Raw genomic sequence first — 20,630 nt, 5'->3', positions numbered from 1 at the left:
AATAAGTCCTTATGACAAACGCCTCTTCCAAATATTTACATAATTCACAAAGTGCAACAAAAGCCTGGCATAGTAACTGGAAAAAAGTATAAAACCACTTTATAAAAGTGCTGTGAGTTTTAAAAAATAAATACTAGGCCATTCATCTTCCTAAAAAGCTTTAGAACACTAAAATTGAACATAGTGGTAATAGTTACTTCATTCTGAAGAAGTATACTTTGTGTGTTTAAGAAGTTTCTGATTTATTTAAATCAATAGAGATTCAATTAAATACTACAGTGAATCAAAGTGCAAAAAGGTTAAAATTATGCTAAGCCTGAAAATGCTAGGTATCTAGAGCCTCCTGGTGGCTCCAAAGTAAAATAACTATTAATATGACTGCCAAAAAATATGACAAGTCAAGTAACATGAATATTCCAATCCTGAAAATTACAAGAATGATGACTTACAAGTGTCTAATTAAGAATTCTTGCAACTAAATTTCTTCAAGAGAGAAACTGGGGTTCTACATTAAATCAGATTATTAAGCATAGAATTGAATGCAATTAAAGGATAGTCTATTTTTAATTACTTTACTGCATTATATCTTCTGTATATAAGCACAACCTACTCAACAGATTATAATTACTTTGCCCAAACACTTATTCTAAAAATCGCCATGTAATAATTGACAGGAACAGAATAGGGTAAAGAACATTTTCTATGTTTCCTGAATATTTTAAAATATAGATCTCTTTTAGTCTATAAAATCAATTGGAAACAAATAATTGAAAAAAGGAATATTTCACTGAAAGAATGAACATATTTATGTATTAAAATATTGTTTCTTTTTTAAATCTTAATATATAAAATACGTTAGACTCTAGAATTAAGATTTTTTAAAGTCTGTTATAATTTTATGTTTTGGAGCAAAGAATAAGAGAAGAGAAAATGGTAAAAACAAACAATGTGATTTTTTTCTCTCAATATCAACCTTTAATATTTTAGGAAGCTAAAACTTTCTATAACAAAGACTTAAGTAGTAAAATCAATTAATCTTGGATATTACATTGAGAATGGTAATGTAATAACATGGCTGTCAATGTTTTCTCTTTGCCAACATGCTGTGAATGTCTGACCCTTAAGGACTGGTGAAAACAGGAACAGCTTAACGTAACAAGCTTTCACTGGTTCTGCTCATCACTGTTCTTACCCTCTACAGATCCATTAGACTTGTGTTTGTCAGGATGATAAGCAGGAAAATTCCTTTGGATAATAGGATAATAAAAAATCTCAAGAACTTACAGATGCTAGGCTGATATTTTTAATTTAAGCAAAAGGCAGTGTTTCCCAAACACGCTTGACCGTAAGAATCAGCCTGCTGCACTCGTTGAAAATATAGTTTGCCAGTTCCGACCCTGAATATGCATCAGTAGAGCCTCAAGTTCAAGACCCCAGGAACTTTCACTTTTTCTTTTCTTTTTTTTTTTTTTTGCGGTACGTGGGCCTCTTACTGCCATGGCCTCTTCCGTCGCGGAGCACAGGCTCCGGACGCGCAGGCCCAGCGGCCATGGCTCACGGGCCCAGCCGCTCCGCGGCATGTGGGATCCTCCCAGACAGGGGCACGAACCCATGTCCCCTGCATCGGCAGGCGGACTCCCAACCACTGCGTCACCAGGGAAGCCCAACTTTCACTTTTGATAAAATATATGGGTAATTCTTCTGCCCCCAAATTTGTAAAACACTAGCATACTGCTGATTTTCCTCAGTCATGTAAATGTGTTATTATTAACAAGCAATTACATATTAACTCTATTTCTTCCTTTATTAAATGACATGGAATCTTTCATCTTCCCTACTATATTTTGAAAGGCAGAAGAGTAAAACTACATGATAAATACATAATAATGCATTTAGAAGTGTGTATAATTTAAATTCTGTGGAACATATTGCCAGAACACATGTTCCACATGAGCTCATATGATTGAGTATAAAGCCCTCCAAAATATATGAAATGTTATAAAATTTCAAGACTGAAGAGAACCATAAATTTATGGAAAAGTAGATAACAAACTCTTGAATAAACTACATGAAGAAAACTATTTTTCCTCCTAATAAGATCAGTAAAACTATTTAATTGATTCAAATTTGAATAAAATCATTTTGCTGTGTCTACTAAGTAAACCAAAGATAAACTTTGAATGTTCAGAGTAATAATTTCTATAAATACCATTATTTCAATAAAACATTGTGAGCATATAAGATCATATTGAAAGTATACTACAGCTTTTTATATCAAAAAAATACTTAAAATAGAAATTATTCCATTCATTTTAAAATCAATGAGAACTCAGGTTGGAATTATACAATGTTCTTTTCCCTTAAGAAAAAAGTATGATTTAAAAAGAATCTTTGTTTTGTGTTTGTGTGAATTGCTACACTGCTTAGCATTTGGTAAGTTTCAAAATATTTTAAAAAATATATAGAATATTAGCTTGTCAGTAAGCTTGTAAGGAAAATAAAACACTTATTTGCCAAGAGTCTCTAAAAGACAAAATAATTTCTCTAATATCTGAAGCAGTTAATGGAATACTAGAGGCAACTTAAAGTTTAAGCCAAGTCTCCTGCTTTCTCCTAAGATTATGGAAAAATTTTCATTGGCCTCAAATATTTTTTTCTTTTTTAATAAATTCTGTTTAACATAAAATTAAATCTCAAGAACTTACTGTACACTTGAACTTCAACAACTCAAACTATTATGCAAATAAATTATAGTTTGAAAAGTTAATAATTGGATACGTGATTCAATTACATTTTTCACTGTATTTGTTTGATTTGAGAATTTTCCATTGTAACCTTTTCATTAAAATTTACTGAGGACTGAATTCAGAGAGATTTCTTAAATGGAAACCAAATCCAAGTATAAGTCGGTATATTTACCCTATTTTCACCAGCCAGAGATATGAAAACTGCCTGGCCAAAGTTGCACAAAGTTACAGGAATTTAAACATATATTATCTTTTTGGGTAACCTACCACAGGACCCGGTCTTCCAGTTAGACCCATTGGGCCAGGTGGACCTCTCAGAGCAATCTAGAAAATAAAATATAGCAAATTCAGGAATGCCTCCCTGGATGAGCATATTAAACCACAATATTCATTTGCACAAGTTACCCTTAAGTAGCAGCTCATCAACAGAGGTATAATAGCTACATAGTAGAAAGAGTGCCTGATTACTGAAGAATCACAAGTTTTTAGAATAACAAATTGACCTAATAAGTATTAGACATTTTTTAAGCTGTTGTGACTTATATACAATCTTGTACCATATATATTATGATTTATTCAATGACAAAAGTTAAAATAGATTTTAACATCTAATAAGAAATTTAATATCTGATGATTTTTCTACTCAAAAGTGCATTGAGAATATTGCATAGGCTTCTCTTAAATATGTAGGTGTAATTCTCATTGACAATGCTTTTAGATGTGAACAATCTGAAGTGCTTTAAGTGAAAGTTTTCTAGCAGTATTTTAGGATAAAAACTATGACAATTCAAGCCAGACAGTAAAAAGTAAAATTGATCAGAAAGTGCTTAGATAATACAGTTATTTTAACAAATCTCAAATTTAATGCTTTATAGAAAAATACATTTATTTTGTAGAATCATAGGCATGATAGACTGATTACATGCACTATTGACACTGAATATTAGAAATGTGAAATTAGCACTTGGAAAGCTAGAACAAGTAGAGTAAAAGGATAAATATTTGACAGATGTTAAATTAGTATGGTGTGCTATTTTTTAATATTAGTGATTCCAAAAGATGAATATTTAGATTGCCAAAACAGATATAAAAAATAATATTGTAATAGAAATAATGTAAAATCAAATTAGAAAAGTGCATGAGATGGAAACAGTAATATCTCCAAAATTTCACTACTGACTCACCATGAGATTTTTGACAATACACTTCTTAATCCTTGAGATTAAATATCTGAAAAATTGGAATTATAATGCTTGCTACCTATTTCCAAGGAGGTTAAAAGGACTAATAAAATTAGGAATTCAATGGCCTAATAAACTATTTAAGCTCAAATAATTACCTAAAATCTGTTCAAAGTAATAAAATTTATAAGTTGTAGGCATCATTAGTAAATCAATTTAAATATTTTTAGATTTGTATTATGCCAAGTTCTAATAAACAAATATTTAAGTTTTTCATTTTCTTTATAAATGATATAACCAAACAATGGCATCTTTTCAGATTAATAGACTTACACTCTCAGATAATTTATGCACTCATAAATTTATGGTGATAAATAGTTATCACCAAAATGATTTATATCACTTAGGAAGCAGGTACCCGTATCCATGCCAACTATAAGCCCTTTATTTCCTTTTTCCTTGAAAAGAAAAAAAGACTATACTATGAATAAAAGTATTATATGACTTTCAACCTTTTCCTGATCCATTCTTTTGATTTTCTTATCTATATTTTAACTGCACTGGAGCTAACTTAAAAAGCAAACAATTTTATATTTTATAAGTATACAGATAGTGAAAAGCTTTTAGCTGACAAACAAATATGAACTGAATGGATTTGGTTTAAAATATAGATTACAATGATTCTAGCTTAGAATACATATTTGAAGGTTTCTTTCCTCCACAAGAATGCCTAAGAAATTTAATTTTCTGGATTATTTGGGATATCCTGAATAATCTATAAGATTGGGTGGAAAAATTATTTTAAACTTTACCCTCTTACTTTATTTATTGGTCATTGACATATGCCTTTGCAGGGAAAACTGGATGTGAAAGATAAAGGGTGATACATATAAATCCATCAGTACTCTTTGAAAAAAAATTAGAAAATTTGTGTATTATGGTCTGCATGTTTTTGCCAGAATTATGTATGGCAATACTGCAAGGGTCAGTCATTTAAATTAAATATTAAATTAAAGAAAATATTCCTATCGGAAAAATAGATATTATCTTAGTATCTTCTCCATCTAAATTCAACATACTATTCAGAAGTATTTTGTTCATAATAGTAGCACCCTCCAGATACACACACACACACACACACACACGCACACACACACACACACACACATGCACACTTTCTCTCTCTTGCATAATTTGGCACAGAATCAGGTTGTGGAACTACATGTTGATCCTTTCTTACCCGAGCCTGCTGAAGAATGGCCTGGGCCTGAGCTTCCTGAGCAGAGATGATTGGTCCTTTGGAACCATCACCACCATAACGAAACTAAGAAAAGATAACATACAGAAGCTCAAAATAAGAATTTCTCAAATAGGTGCATTAATTACTAGATTAAAAACTACTTACTTAAAATGGTGGGATTTTACAAAAGTCCATGGTAACTCCATCATGAATCATGATACCTAGATTTTTTTATAATTTTCTTTCTGTCCATTATAGAAGTTTTCTAGACCATGCTTTACCACTTGTAGAAGAGACTACAGACTCCTTTACAATTTTAAATTCCATAATTTTTGAAAACTATGGAATAAGCTATCATCCATTTCTTTACCTGCACAAACGCTACCCATTCTACTCACTCATTTGTAAAAATTCTAAATGCACTAAGTTCGGTAGTGTTGTAGATCAACTGCTATTTTGTTGAGCAAAACTTCTGGAATCTCTGTGAACACAGAGAAAATCTTCCTTGAGATAGATTCAGTTTGTTTACCTTTTCTTAAGTAATTATACTAGGAAACTGATCCTTTCTGTATCCCTCTATAAAATGCTAAAGCTCCTTTTTCATTTTAACTCAAAATGCAGCATGAATAAATTTCTCTCTATGTTATTATTACTTGAATCTTTATTACATTTAAACAAATAAATTTTTTCCACAAGAACTTGGGTAACTTTATTTAAAAAAATTTTTTATTGAAGTATAGTTGTATTAGTTTCTGTTGTATAGCAAAATGATTCAATTATATATATATATATAAAATATATGTGTATTATATTCTTATTCTTTTCCATTATGGTTTATTATAAGATATTGAATACAGTTCTCTGTGCTATATAGAGGGACCTTGTTGTTTATCTATTTTATATTTAGTAGTTTGTATCTGCTAATCCCAAACTCCTAATTTATCCCTCCCCCCTCCCTTCCCCTTTGGTAAGCATAAATTTGTTTTCTAAATCTGTGAGTCTGTTTCTATCTTGTAAATATGTTCATTTGCATCATATTTTATATTCCACATATAAGTGATATCATATGATGTCTTTCTCTGTCTGACTTACTTCACTCAGTATGATAATCTCTAGTTTCATCAATGTTTCTGCAAATGACATAATTTCATTCTTTTTAATGGCTGAATAGTATCCCGTTATATATATATATATATATATATATATATATATATATATATATATATACCACATCTTCTTTATCCATTCATCTGTTACTGTTATTCATCTGTTACTGGACACTTAGGTTGCTTCCATGTCTTGGCTGTTGTAAATAGAGCTGCTATGAACATTGAGGTGCATGTATCTTTTTAAATTTGAGTATTCTGTGGATACATGCCGAGGAGTGGGACTGCTGGATCATATGTTAACTCTATTTTTTAGTTTTTTGAGGAACCTCCGTATTGTTTTCCATAGTAGCTGACTCAATTTACATTCCCACTAACAGTGTAGGAGGGTTCCCTTTTCTCCACACCCTCTCCAGCATTTATTATTTGTAGTCTTTTTAATGATGGCCATTCTGACTGGCGTGAGTTGATACCTCATTGTAGATTGGATTTACACTTCTCTAATAATTAGCAATGTTTAGCATCTCTTCTTGTGCCTATTGACCATCTGTATGTCTTCTTTGGAGAAATGTTTATTTAGGTCTTCTGCCCATTTTTTGATTTTTTTTTTTTGTTTTTGTTGTTACTGAGCTGTATGAGATGTTTGTATATTTTGGAAATTAAGCCCTTGACAGTCGCATCCTTTGAAAGTATTTTCTCCCAGTCTGTTGGTTGTCTTTTTGTTTTGTTTATGGTTCCCTTTGCTGTGCTAAAGCTTATAAATTTGATTAGGTCCCATTTGTTTAGTTTTGCTTTTATTTCTAGTACCTTGGAAGACTGACCCAGGAAAACTTTGCTATGATTTATGTCAAAGAATGTTTTGCCTATGTTCTCTTCTAGAAGTTTTATGGTGTCGTGTCTTATATTTAAGTCTTTAAGCCATTTTGAGTTTATTTTTGTGTATGGTGTGAGGGTGTGTTCTAACTTCATTGATTTACATGGGGCTCTCCAACTTTCCCAACATCCCTTGCTAAAAAGATCATCTTTTCCCCATTGTATATTCTTCCCTCCTTTGTCAAAGATTAATTGACCATAGGTGCGTGGGTTTATTTCTGGGCTCTCTACTCTGTTCCATTGATCCATATGTCTGTTTTTGTGCCAGTACCATGCTGCTTTGATTACCGTGGCTTTGTAATATTGTCTGAAGTCTGGGAGGGTTATGCCTCTAGCTTTGTTCTTTTTCCTAAGGATTGCTTTGGCAATTCTGGGTCTTTTATGGTTCCATATACATTTTAGGATTTTTTGTTCTAGATCTGTGAAAAATGTCAAGGTTAATTTGATAGAGGTTGCATTAAATCTGTAGATTGCTTTGGGTAGTATGGCCATTTTAACAATATTAATTCTTTCGGGCAACTTTAAAAAGCAATCTTAAGGTAAAACAAATAATTTTTGGACAATGAATAATACTATAGATATATCGTATTTAAAAAGTATTAGCTAGTGTCTATATGGTAGTAAATAGCATATTAACTTTATGTTAATACATGAAATGCATGTTACTCATATGACTCAGGATAAAGCACATGATTAAAAATATTAAGAAAATCCTCTAAGATTTCTTGTCAAAAAATATAATGAAATAATAAAGCCTCAGTTCTACTGCAGAAATAAATATTTACCAGAATTTTGCTTTAGCAAAATTTATCACAATTTCTGAAGGCTGCTTCATTTCAAGTATCTCTACCTCATACAATGTTTTTTTGATTGATCTATAATATGGTTAAGCAATATTTTTCAGCAGTAGGATGACAAAACATTGGGTCATCTTTATAACTATAAAAAACATACCGGTAACACTAACATGGTACCAGGAGGACCAGGTAAACCATCAGCTCCTGGTAGACCGGGACGTCCTGGGGGACCCTAGGGAAGTAAATAAAATCATCAAAATTAATCAATAAATAAAATAATTAAATGTATTAGAAACAGAATAACTTTGAATACCATAAGTCTACATTATCTACTTTGTGTTTGTCCTCTACTTCTTGGTTAATCTCCTTTTAGTAAGGATACCTAGAGAGGATTGTATTTCATTGCAGTAGTTTTATATAATTTAAATAATGCACAAATTTATTGCCTACTCAAGGAAGGAGAAAAAAAGGGATTTTACAAGAAGAGTTTCAATAGACTTAATGCAAATGGTCTATTTCTCCATGTGACCCAGGATGTGATCTTCAAATTAGGATGTAGCCTTATTAATTCAGTCTATCAGTATTCAACTAAATAGTCATGGGAGTTTCTGATAAATATGTCTGAACTCAAAAGGAAGAACTTAATCTAATGTATTGGGTTCATATCAAAATGGAAATTGATTAAAAATAAAAAATTTTCTTACTAATTATAACATAGATAAATGCACATTCTTTCACCTCACTTTTAAAATTATAGTTAGAAAAGTTAAACAAAATTTTGCACAACACTGAATTCATATGTTATCCAAGTGAGAATAATATGTTAAACCTGTAGAATATATTTTAATTCTTTTCATTTATGTTGCATTCTTTTGTTATGAGTCCCTTCACTTACCCTCTCACCAGGGTCACCAGGGGGTCCAGTGGGGCCTTGTAGACCTGGAGGACCCATAAGACCCTACAGAGAAATAAACCATAATCTGAGTTAGATTCCTGATTTTGTTAGTATTCAGGCAAATTCATCCTACCAAAATGAAAGAAGAACTCATATTCATAAATAAACACTCTTCTCCCAAACAATTGCCCTATTTATCTTCCCATAAAAAGAGAACATATAGGGACCACTTTGTAGCTAGCTCAACTCTTCCTCTACGAGGCTGCTCTCAGGGTAGAGACAGACATTCCAAGGAAGAACAGGAAAGGAAATCCTGCCAATGTACAGTCCCTGAGGTGGAAGTTTGCTCCCAGTTCTTACTGAAGAAATGGTATACTCATTTAATTAGACTGCAAAAATGTGACAGTGAAGTTGAAATGTAGAAATCATTTATATTCTTTATGGGTAAAAGTATTTAAAGGCATCAGTATAATATATTTATTTCATATGACAAGAATTTAATTAATTCCACAAAAGAAAGAGGATTTCTTACAAAGTCAGATCAGTACAACTACCTGACAATAAAGACACCCTGATGAGTAACATTAGCCTTATTAGGAAATGACAATGGAAGCTGATAGTCACTCCATTCAGAAGTACAGATAAGGCAGCTACAGTCCACTTAGAATTCTCAGCTCTCTTCTTTGAGATATATCTATACCTCTTAAAAAAAAAAAGAGGGCTTTTTTTTTTACTTTTATAACTTTCAGGCACAAAATTGAAGATGAGGTTAGAAAAGTCAGAGATATTTAAGCAACAAAAATATTTAAAACAAAATTTAATTTCATAGCTCTCAAAAGAATATCATTTGGATAGCCAAATCAGAAAGCGATTGAAGGCCACCGGGTCCTCTGACCAAGTATTTGCCTCTATAATTCAATACTCAAATTAGTCTAAAATGTATAAATTCAACAGTGTAATAGAAATCTTATATCTTATTATTTAAAAAATCAAGACAAAAATAATCTTAAAACATTTACATACCGCAGGTCCTGCTGGCCCTGGTGGTCCTTCAATAAGCATGCCCTACAGTTAAAAAAAGATAGAGTCATTACTAGGGCAATGTGACCCCTAACCTCTTATCTAATTGGCTCTTAGAAAGCACCACATCATTGCAGTTTAAAAGGTAAATTATCTGTTCCTACATATAAAACAATTACAAGCATTTTTGCATGGGGAAGGGAGGAAATTAAAAATGATAGAAGACATAATCCCTGTCCTGAGAAAATCTGTGAACTAATTAGCAAGGAAATAAATATTCAGGTAAGTAATATTACAAAGAGAATATGCTAAGTGCTCCCCAAGAGGGCAAAGACATTTAACCAAGTTTTCCCTAGCACCCAGAATAATGCCAGGCACAAAGCAAGAACCTGATAAATATTTGCTGTGTGAATGAAAGGATGGAAGAAAGCAGCACCTAAGCACTTTAACTCAGGGAAAGGGGAGAAAAGTCCATGTTAAAGAACTGGACATAAATATAAGTTCTTAAAAAGACAAGAGAATAGAATACTATTTCAGGATAAGAACACAATTCTAGAAAGTTTATGATTCTACTGCTGAAAACTGTCTTGTCATTTAAAAAGTTGGTTGTAAATTTTCATAACAAGGACAAATTTATTCTGAAAAGTTATTTTTAAAGACTTTGGTGAGCATATGATGTGCTTTCTCAGATTTTGGAGTAATAAACAGACAACAATGTTCTTAGAGATGCATCTTTTATAGTTTTATCTCCTCCATCTTTTCTAAAAATTTTACGTCCTTGCAGTTCCTGAAATGATTTTCATTAGCTTGAGGCAAATAGTTAAACATACTTCCTTTAGTTCTAATGCAATACTTTTCCCAAATTGCTGATTAGGGAGAACAACAGTAAAATTGACTTCCAGTAAGAATTTGCTTCTTACCAATATCTTGAGTGGTAGTAACATTAACATAAATCTTCAAGTCACTTTTGAAGTGATTTGAAGATTTTTTCCAACGGAAGAAAAGCAAGCAAATTTTAAAAAGAACGTTTTCATATTATTACATGATGTGATTTGAATATGAAACAAATAAGTACTATGTCAAATAATATATTTCTAATAATGTTAAGTTATAGAAATTAGAGGAGAAAATCACTGGAATGGAAAATAGAAGAGGTAAAGTCTGGTCATATCTCAACCACCAAACATTTGAACCCCTTAGGTCTTAGGTTTCTTAGTTTTTAAATGAGAGAATTAGACTAAAACATTGTCGGCTAGTTTCAAATTCCAAAATTCTGTATCTCTATATTTTTTTGGTTTATTGAAATTCTACTTGCCAGAACTGGCCTTACTAACTCATTACTTGTGGCATTATAAACATTCGGACATTAGAATTTTCAATGGTACTATTACAATGTATTCATACCAGTACTTACCGGTTCAACTACTGCTGGTTCTCCTTTCTGTCCTTTTTCTCCATATGCACCATGGCCATTTATCTGTTGAGTGAAAAATTCAAGCAGCCTGTCTTTAAGTAAATAAGGCCATTTAAGTATTTTTAAAAGATCATTTAATCATCTAAGTGCATTTAAAACAATCTATTAAAATGTGTTTTTTAACATAGAAACCTATTAAAGTTTTAAATACTGAAAATATACAAATGGAAACACAATGAACATTAATGCTAAATCTTGAATGAGATTGAACAATTGTTTCTTAAAGACACATTATAAAAAGATAAAGATATCTGTCGACCTCATTATTATCCCAAGGTACTAAGCAAAAAGTGTCATCAAATTAAATTCAATAAAATAGAGGTGGAGGGAAGAAATGGGTAAAGGGGTTCAAAAGGTTAAATAATAATAATTATAATGATAAAATGATAATTAATATGGTGCATTCCTGAGCATCACCAGAAAAGAAAAATAAATAAAACAGTCTAAAAATTAGAAAACAGTCTTAGTACCCAGAATGACAATGACTGTAATTTAATCTTATCAATGCCAAGAAAACTTTTATACAACTCTATTAAAGATTATTCTTTCAAATGAAGACTCCAGTAGTGTGGCCTGAGATACAACTGCTGAAGATCCCCATGAGGAAGAACCTATCAAGGTAACCTAGTAGTGATAAATATTCATAATTTATATAAGAACATAACCTACATTTTAAACCTGAAAAGACATCAAGATGAACACGAAAATACTCCAGAAATAAGACATACAATGACACAGAGCAGAATACTGACTTACACTTGTTTCTGTGATATCTGTTTCTGCTGGAACACCTGGACCAAATTCTTCATTAGTGGGGCTTGTTGGTTTATCTTCATATTCTTTATATTCATAAAAATCATATTCGCCTAAATCTCCATCTACCAGAAGATCAGAGTCCCTGCCGTCTATTTCTTTGTTTTCATATAGCATATCCTCAGAATTTCTCCTCTGGGAATCATAATCCTCTCCAGTTAGATATTCTTCAGTAAATACTTCTTCAACTGGATTTGGCTATTAATTTAAGTTGCAAGGAATTGGAGAACATGAAGTTTACTGTTAGTAAAGCAAGGTAAGCATTTGCAATTACAGTTTGATGGAATGTGACAGGAAGTGGTCTGAATACTACTCAAGCACGTCTGAAAGCTGGGAAAGACAGCCTTTCAGCATTATTGAAAGAAATATTTTTGTACATTGGTATGTACAAGGAAATATTGCTTTCAAAGAACTTTTGCCAATAAACTGCAAATATTCACATAGATTCAACATGTGTATTTGCTTGTTCCATTGGAAAAAACTTGTTATGCAATTTGATATTTACTTTATAGTTTGACTTGAATAATATATATATATGTATATATAGAAAATATATAGTTAAAGCTTTGCTTAATTTTCAAATCTCACAGAACCTCATAATGAAATATAATTGCTACCAGAAAAGTCATGTAAGTTTGACTCTCAATCCGAAAAATAAAATATTAATGCCAATATTGAGATTTATCATTGCAATATTTATGCAGAGTATCTAGAATGTAGGGAAGTATTATATCACCAAAGAGTTCTTTATAGCAAATAAAATGTAAATTATAGTCCTCAGAATTTAATACAATAGAATATATCACTGTGTAGTCTCATAAAGAGTATGAGATTATTCACTTAAAAGTAAAAATTACATCAAAAATACTATCTCAGAGATATAGAAAAATAAAGCTAGTATAATTTCCTTTTTTCATAAATAATTCTCATTAATAGCATAAATCTGAATATTTATTAGGTAATTTTGGGCCATATGATTTTGATAAATTAAATAAATTTGATAAATTAAATAATTTATCTTGCTACTTTTGAATTTCATAAATAACTTGTTTGCTATAACATAGTGAATCTAGATGATAGAACAATATTGAATAATACATAGTGTTACATAAAGTCATATGAATGAAAAATGTGGCTAAATGATTAATTTAGTGATTGTTAACTAAAATAAAATGTCCAATAACCATAATATTTTTGTATTCTTAAACAATGAGTATATACTATCATTAGGGGGTGCATATCATCTGGGATCAGAATATTACTATGTTCATAGATCTGAGCAAAAGATGAATGAATTTGGGTATATAAATAAACACCTTGAATCAAGATAACCATTTTTGGAAAATGATTATTTTGGACTAGATGAAACTTGAAATTGGTTCCTACCCTAAAATGTTATTATTCTAAATTATGTGTTTGCATATAAAGTCTCACTCAGTTAATTTGCCTCACTGGGACACATGTTATATAAATTTTTAATAACTAAAATGATTCAGGTATTCCTCATACCAGTTAAACTGAATTGTATACTTATTTTTTTCATAATCAGAATATAGGCATGGTATGAAATTCAGGAAGATTGTTCTATTTGTTCTATTTGTACCTGTATGTACTTAAACATTTTCATAGAAAGGACTGGAAAAGGTTAAGATATAATATTTTAACCATAATTAAGTTTGAAAATGTAAATAGCCACTAAAACCAACTAAGACTATATTTTCTCAAAATATTTGTGTCATAAAGATGCATGATTATTGGTCAGATGGAGTAAATTCTAATTGTATCATTTGATGATACAGTTGTTACTTTAGAGGATTCTCCTCCTCACAGAAGGGTCATGTTGTGAATACCCTTAATCACAACATTTTGAGAAGCTTGCTCAATCCGAGGAGGAATCAAGAAAATGATAGCAGCCAATTCAGTATCAATTTAGCATTTGCACGAAGCAAAGAGTCATGCAAAATCTGAATTGACATTAATTTTAAATGAACTGTTTTTAGTAATAATGAGCCAATTCTATTGTTTCTCTTACCTCAGTAAAAGAATAAAAATGTCAAACTTTTCAGAGGTTATAGATTCTTCCAGAGTGAAATATACCAAGAAATATTACACATTTTAAAAATTTAATGCTGTCTATGAGCATTACCTCATTTGGTCCAGATACACGCCTAGGAGCTTCTGTTTGGTAACTTTCTGTTCCATAGTTGTATTCTTGAAAATCATCAACAATATTTGCCTAATGGTAAATTCAAAAGAAAATCAATTAGTAAAAATGTAAGGTAATCCAAAATCTATGGAAATCATGATTTAACTGGGGTATCGTATTAGCCAAATGAGTATTTATCTAGTTGGGTTAGGACAATGACTCATCATCAGAGATCTTCCAGCTTATCTAGGAGAGATCTTGATTGCTTTTTCTTTGCTACCTTTACCCCTAGCTTGGCTTTTGCTGCTGCTTGATAACTTTTCTTCTTCTTGGTTGCAAATTTTTCAGATTTAGGGGGTGTAAACTTTTTGGACTTTTTCTTTGAGTTAGTGGCCACTGTCTTCGTCTTCATTTTGAAATTGAATTTCTTTTTCTGTAAAATGTGGTGAAAGATGGAATGGAAAACATAAATAAAATGAAAAGGGAAATAAAGAGCATGGATGAAAGGAAGGATAAGCAAAGCAAACCGGGCATCATTCCTTCAGGACAGCTACTGTCAAATAAAAATCACAGTTATCAGGTCATAGAAATCAGATGAATGAAAGGTTTATGATAAGTTTGAGGAAAAGTGGACATAAGGAACCACAGGATGACAAACAGCAGGACACCATACACAAAGGCGCTACTTTGCTTTTACCTCGGTTTGCGCTATTGTCTCTTCAGTTACAGTGGGAGTCTCTGTTACACTTTCAGCCTCTTTATATTCTGCTTCCCCATACTCATAGTCATATTCCATTATATCCTCAGGTGCATACTACATCGCAAAGGAAAAAATATCAGGCAATTTTGTTAGTTGCAGGTAATACTATTAACAAAGTGGTAATCATGTTCTTAACTTTTACTAGTAAAAGTTAAGAGACAAGTAAATACTGTTATTTAAATATTACTTCATGTTACAAGAAGTAATACTGTCTTATACAGAGTATAATAACAGTGACAAAGCAGGTTTTCTAAGAGCAGAATAGTAGTTAGGATTGTGAGGAAATTAAAAGTTTAGAATATTAATTCAAACTTTTAATTGTTGAATATTAATTCAAACATAGCAATTACATACTTGGACATAGTTGTTAAATAGTCACGTTAATTTTGATTTGTAAAAATTGCACATAAGCCTCCTTTATCTTACAGCAATTTCAATGGGTCCTTTTTTTTCCCATTAAACTACATGTTTAAAAATAAATGTATGGAGAGTAGTCTTCCCAAGCAAGAAAGAATTTTCATATCTATTATGAGACGGAAAGGGGAGAGAAACGAAAGGGAACAGAGGAACATGAAATGAGTCTATATTTTATTTGGAATACTGGAACCGATGTAAAAATACAATCTAAAGTTTATTCAGAAATAACTAATTTGCTATAGACTTACTTAAGATCAAAATGAGCACAGAATACTTGTGAACCATTAAAAGATTCAAAATTAGATCTGTTTATAATTAATACATTTCAGTTTTACAAATACTGCATTTTTTCTATTGAAAAAAGAGCGTAACACTTAGATACCTTAAACCATGTAAATGTAACTCAAACTGAAAAATGGAATACTAGATTATTCTGTATTAAAAAAAATTAGGAGAAAAAGGTATGTTTCTCAGTAGAGGGATGTGCAATACAATCATTAATATTGTAAATAACATGCTTGCTCACCTTCAGAGCCAAACACCTCTGTCAAAATTTTAATTTTTAAACACCAACATAGGTATTGTGAAACATATTTTAATTATTGGTTTTAATTAAAATAACTGTAAATCCATTAAGATCATATATAACAAAAGATATTAAGCAGCAAACTCAACAAGCTAAAACTCATATATATTTATATATTATTTATAATATATATTTATGTATAGGTATATATATTTATGTATATACACACATATATATTTATTATGTATAATATACATTTATATATATGTATACATATATTTATTATGTATAATACATATTTATGTGTGTATATATACATATATACCTATGTGTGTGTGTGTGTGTGTGTATATATATATATATATATATATATATATATATATATATATATATGTTAAAAGCAACCTATTTGAAATTCCCTAAGTATTATATTTGGTCACATTTTCATTATATCCCAACTGGACCTCTCTTGGTATTTTCAAATTGACAAAATATCTCTTTTAATGTGCCAGAAAAATAACTCTTCACCACATGTCTTTTAGAGAACTGTGATCACTGTGCCTTCTAATTTTAAAGCTCTATTAGATATAGCAATGCAAATGAGTGCAAATTTCACAAAGACATATAATGAGACATGTTCAAAACTGACCCCCTGGCAATATTGTATATCTGGCCCTTAATGAAATACCCTCACTAGAGGAAACTTTTCTAGATGGTTCAGCTGAAGGTCATATTGATATATATAGACATACTTTCAGTGTTTATGATTGTCAAAACTTCAATTTGATTAAATTATTTGAAATTAATTCATAATTTTACCTATCCAGCAATAGTTTAATTTTCATTGAATATACATTTCAAAAACTTCAAAAAATCTTCATTCTAGTTAGTATTTGAGTAGAATTTGTTAAAATAGAAGAATGCATATATAACTTTTTGAACATTTGTGTTTCTTCATGACTCTGCAAGCAAGATATAATGCCGACTATTTCTAGGAAAGGTAAAGTATGTATTAATCAATAGCATCATTAAATAAATAAAACAATTAAATACTGAATTTAGATACATATTAAAATAATTAATGGAAACTGAATATTGTCTAATGAATAGTTTTTTTCCATAGTTATAGTCACACATGTTGGAACAAGAAATAGTGGATTTATATAATTACTAGCTGGCAGCTTGAAGTTAAAACATGAAAAAAGATTAGCCAGGCTAATTTATGCTTTAGAGTTTTAAAATTAAGCAGACTTTTCAGAATCCTATGCATCTATGATGAATTGTAAAAACATAAGACAATATATAAAGGCATAAAGGACTGTAAAAATGGACAATTTAAATGCATCTTAAATGAAGCCTGGTATTCAAAGCACCAATTACTTTTACTATCTTTATATCATGGTTTTTTTTTTCCTTATAGGAGGAAACCTTTTCCAACCTCCATAATTCTCTCCTCTATTTAAACTTTTTCCACATGGAGACCAAGCAGACTAGCTGTGGTCGTGGAATAATGAAGGCAGTAACATGCTTACCTGCTTAGGCACTAAAGCACATCTTTTTCTTAGAGCCATTCAGGAGTCAGTGAAAAGAATCACTGCTTCTCTTCTCCTTATTTCTTTATCTAAACAACATGCCCCTTCTGGTGGGTATTGATATACTTAGGACTTTGCTGGTCTACACGAAGCTTTACAACCTATTTTTGGAGATGATTCTCCCTTCTTACTATGGAATTTGGGGGTGTCTCAAAGACAGGTAAAGAAGAGAGAACTACTTGTAATCAATCAGATGTATATATGCAAAAAGACGTGCAGTGATGGAAAGATCTCACCTATGATCTGTGAGTTGTCTAGCATAAGTTATAGTATGTGAGGAGAAAGGGTCTTCTAGAAATGTCAAGTCTGTTCTTATTCAGTTTTTTAGAAAAATAGTGGCATAAGTAAATACCTGAACGTCTTTGAGAACTAGAATATATGATAAATATTGAGGGCAAAAAATATTAAGGTAAGAAATTTCTTTATAAAATATTGTTTTTCCCTTGCTTCTTCTTTTTCCATCCTTTATGTATATATTTAAAAAGAAGAACATCAATTGCCTAGTGTATAAAGGGCATTGTAGTCTGTGTAGCACATTAAGAAAGAACCATATGTAGATTTAACATCTAATTTCTTATTAAGATATAAGGATAATTTAACACGATGGTTTAATACAAAACCATCATAATTTTAATATTAGTTACTTTGCTATATAAATGGTATTGTGGAGGTTCGCATAGAATAACAGTTTGATATTATCACTATGTCTAAATCTATCTTCATTTTACATTTCACTCTATGATGATGATGTGATACTGTGCCAAACACATAAAAAATGTAATCCTAACAATGAATTAAAATATGTTATTTAGAGGATATGAACTATACAAAATCACAAGTTGAATAAAACACATTTGAGTTAATTTATAAAATAAATTGATATATTTATTAATCCAAATCAGAATAATAAATATGCAATTTTTCAAATTTATTAATTATAAATTAAGCAATATAAAGTACAACATGTATGTTTGATGCTCTATTTTGCACTTTATGTTCTTTATTCACTGGTAACATTGCATTCCTATTTTGTATAGGTAAAACATCTGTAGTGCAATTATTAAAATGCACATTTGTAATATAATGATGTATTAATGGCTATGGTTCAAAAGTAATATAAGGATGGCTTGCTAATTCTGTTAACCAGGTGTTTTTCATACTAGTATATAATAGTTATCTTATTATTGAAGTATCAATGTAATTTAGTACTGGGGGAAAAAGTGAGAGCTGATTCCTCAAAAAAACTTTTCATTGTGACATACTCAACATAGAAACTGTAAGAAATGTTATTATTGCATCACCCAACCAGATTTTCATGAAGGTTTTATTATAGCAGCATGCTCTTTTCCTTATCAGTTGCTTCCAGTAAAAACAAGTTTGATTTATCAACAGAATGTTAAATTTATGAATCAACAACTAAGGTCAAAAAGGGAAAGTCTACTTCTAAATGAATTTAAGACAAAAATGGTTAAAAATATTATTTTGCTTTAAAACAACTCTGCTTACCTGATGTAATAGCATTAAAACATGGGAATAAAACACCTCAAGGTGATATAATAAGAATGCATACCTTCTTTCTTCCAAAAATCAGAGCCATATCTGTTACTAAAAAGAACAAGACTTATCTTTCTTAAAACAAGAGCAAAATAAATCTCACCCATCTTGAACACCCATACTAAATGTTATAAATTTTAATATTGAATCACCACATAATCTCTAAGATATAAAAACACTAAAACCTGATGGACATTTTACCTATCTTCTTGGAATTCACAGACTGTTTTAATAAATCATGAGGGAATTCACAGACTGTTTTAATAAATCATGAGGTAATAAAAAGAATGAAGCGCTTGAGAACTGAAAGAAGCAAACACAAATATCCAAGAAATTTCTCTTTTTTCTCTCATATTTGCTTTCCTGTTAGCTTCTTAAGACTTTATCCTGTTTTAAAAGAACATTAATATTAAGTCATGGAAAAGATCAGTGCAACAGAATTCACTATCATACCTCAAAAAGGAAAGTAATGTCAAAAAATATATTTCAAGCACTTAAATGGTAAAATCCAAATTGAATTATCATGCAGAAATAACAGTAAATTAAAATTAAGAGATAAGATCCTAACCTATTCTAAATAGTAGAACTCAAAAGATGGTATCTAATAGTATTTTAATAGTCAAGAAGAAAGTTATTTGAGTTATTTTCAAACATAAGGACAGTCTTGATGTCTTTAAACTTCCACCCTCACCTTCTAAAATTTAGAACTCTTCACCTTGAGAAAAAATTAAAAATATAGATTTGCTGCTAACTAAAGACTCAATTCCTTCCAGTATTTGCTTTCTAATTTCCAGAAAATTCACATTAAAGAATTATCTAAAAATCTGCATAAAGCATACACTGTACTATATTTTTTTTTGTTTTTTGGGATATTCAAGTCTGACAAAATTGCTATGGCTAACTTAAATGTACTTATTTTTGGTCTGAGAGAGAATAGAGTCAAATTTCATTATGGTGAATTTTCTTGCAAAAATAGCATGGAAGAATGGTTTCACACCTAAGTTTCAAATAAAGTGACATAATATTAATCAAAGAATATGAATATTTAGTTACGGCAATCAGTTCATAATGCTTTTCATTTCATTGCTCTCTGTATCAAATCTTATGCAAGAAAAAGAAAACTTACATATCAATATAGCATAGCCTTACAGAAATGGAAAAAAAAAATCCCTCTAAATATTCAACTCAGCCTGACAACTTTAAGATAGCACTAAAGTCCCTTTCTTATCTGCATGAATTGCCAAAGGCCTGTGGATATGGCAAGTACGCCAGAAAATAGTTGCCCTTGTCTTGAGGCTGTTTTAATTACTGAAATGCTAAGGACAAAATATATCTTTGAGAAATTATCTTTTTTCTCATCTCCCCCCAAATAAAATATGCTCCTCTACACAGTATATGTGAAGTATCTTTAAGAAATTATGTAACAAAATACTTAAGATGGAAACAAACACCAAAAATCTTCTTTAAATCACATATTCTTAGAAATGTT

The 20,630-nt window shown here is 30.6% G+C and overlaps 1 protein-coding gene across 4 annotated transcripts in view; it reads right to left on the bottom strand.

Annotated features, from left to right (window-relative positions):
- COL11A1 (collagen type XI alpha 1 chain) overlaps positions 1 to 20,630 on the bottom strand; it is a gene marked incomplete at both ends in the record, with an annotated part of 195,096 nt that overhangs the window by 109,200 nt on the left and 65,266 nt on the right. The window contains 9 exons of one of the 4 annotated variants that reach the window (XM_082832567.1): positions 3,015 to 3,071; positions 5,169 to 5,252; positions 8,102 to 8,176; positions 8,840 to 8,902; positions 9,863 to 9,904; positions 11,274 to 11,336; positions 12,090 to 12,344; positions 14,293 to 14,382; positions 14,990 to 15,106. In XM_082832567.1, coding sequence (XP_082688693.1) covers positions 3,015 to 3,071; positions 5,169 to 5,252; positions 8,102 to 8,176; positions 8,840 to 8,902; positions 9,863 to 9,904; positions 11,274 to 11,336; positions 12,090 to 12,344; positions 14,293 to 14,382; positions 14,990 to 15,106 — 846 coding nt within the window. Of the gene's footprint in view, positions 1 to 3,014; positions 3,072 to 5,168; positions 5,253 to 8,101; positions 8,177 to 8,839; positions 8,903 to 9,862; positions 9,905 to 11,273; positions 11,337 to 12,089; positions 12,345 to 14,292; positions 14,383 to 14,572; positions 14,726 to 14,989; positions 15,107 to 20,630 lie in introns of all 4 variants that reach the window. The other 3 variants (XM_082832568.1, XM_082832569.1, XM_082832570.1) reach the window with 3 other exon arrangements.

The sequence above is a fragment of the Leucopleurus acutus genome (assembly GCF_964270905.1).
Source record: "Leucopleurus acutus genome assembly, chromosome: 2".
Classification (NCBI taxonomy): Eukaryota; Metazoa; Chordata; class Mammalia; order Artiodactyla; family Delphinidae; genus Leucopleurus; species Leucopleurus acutus.
Note: the sequence above shows the minus strand (reverse complement) of the source record. Positions and strands in the feature narration are given on the sequence as shown.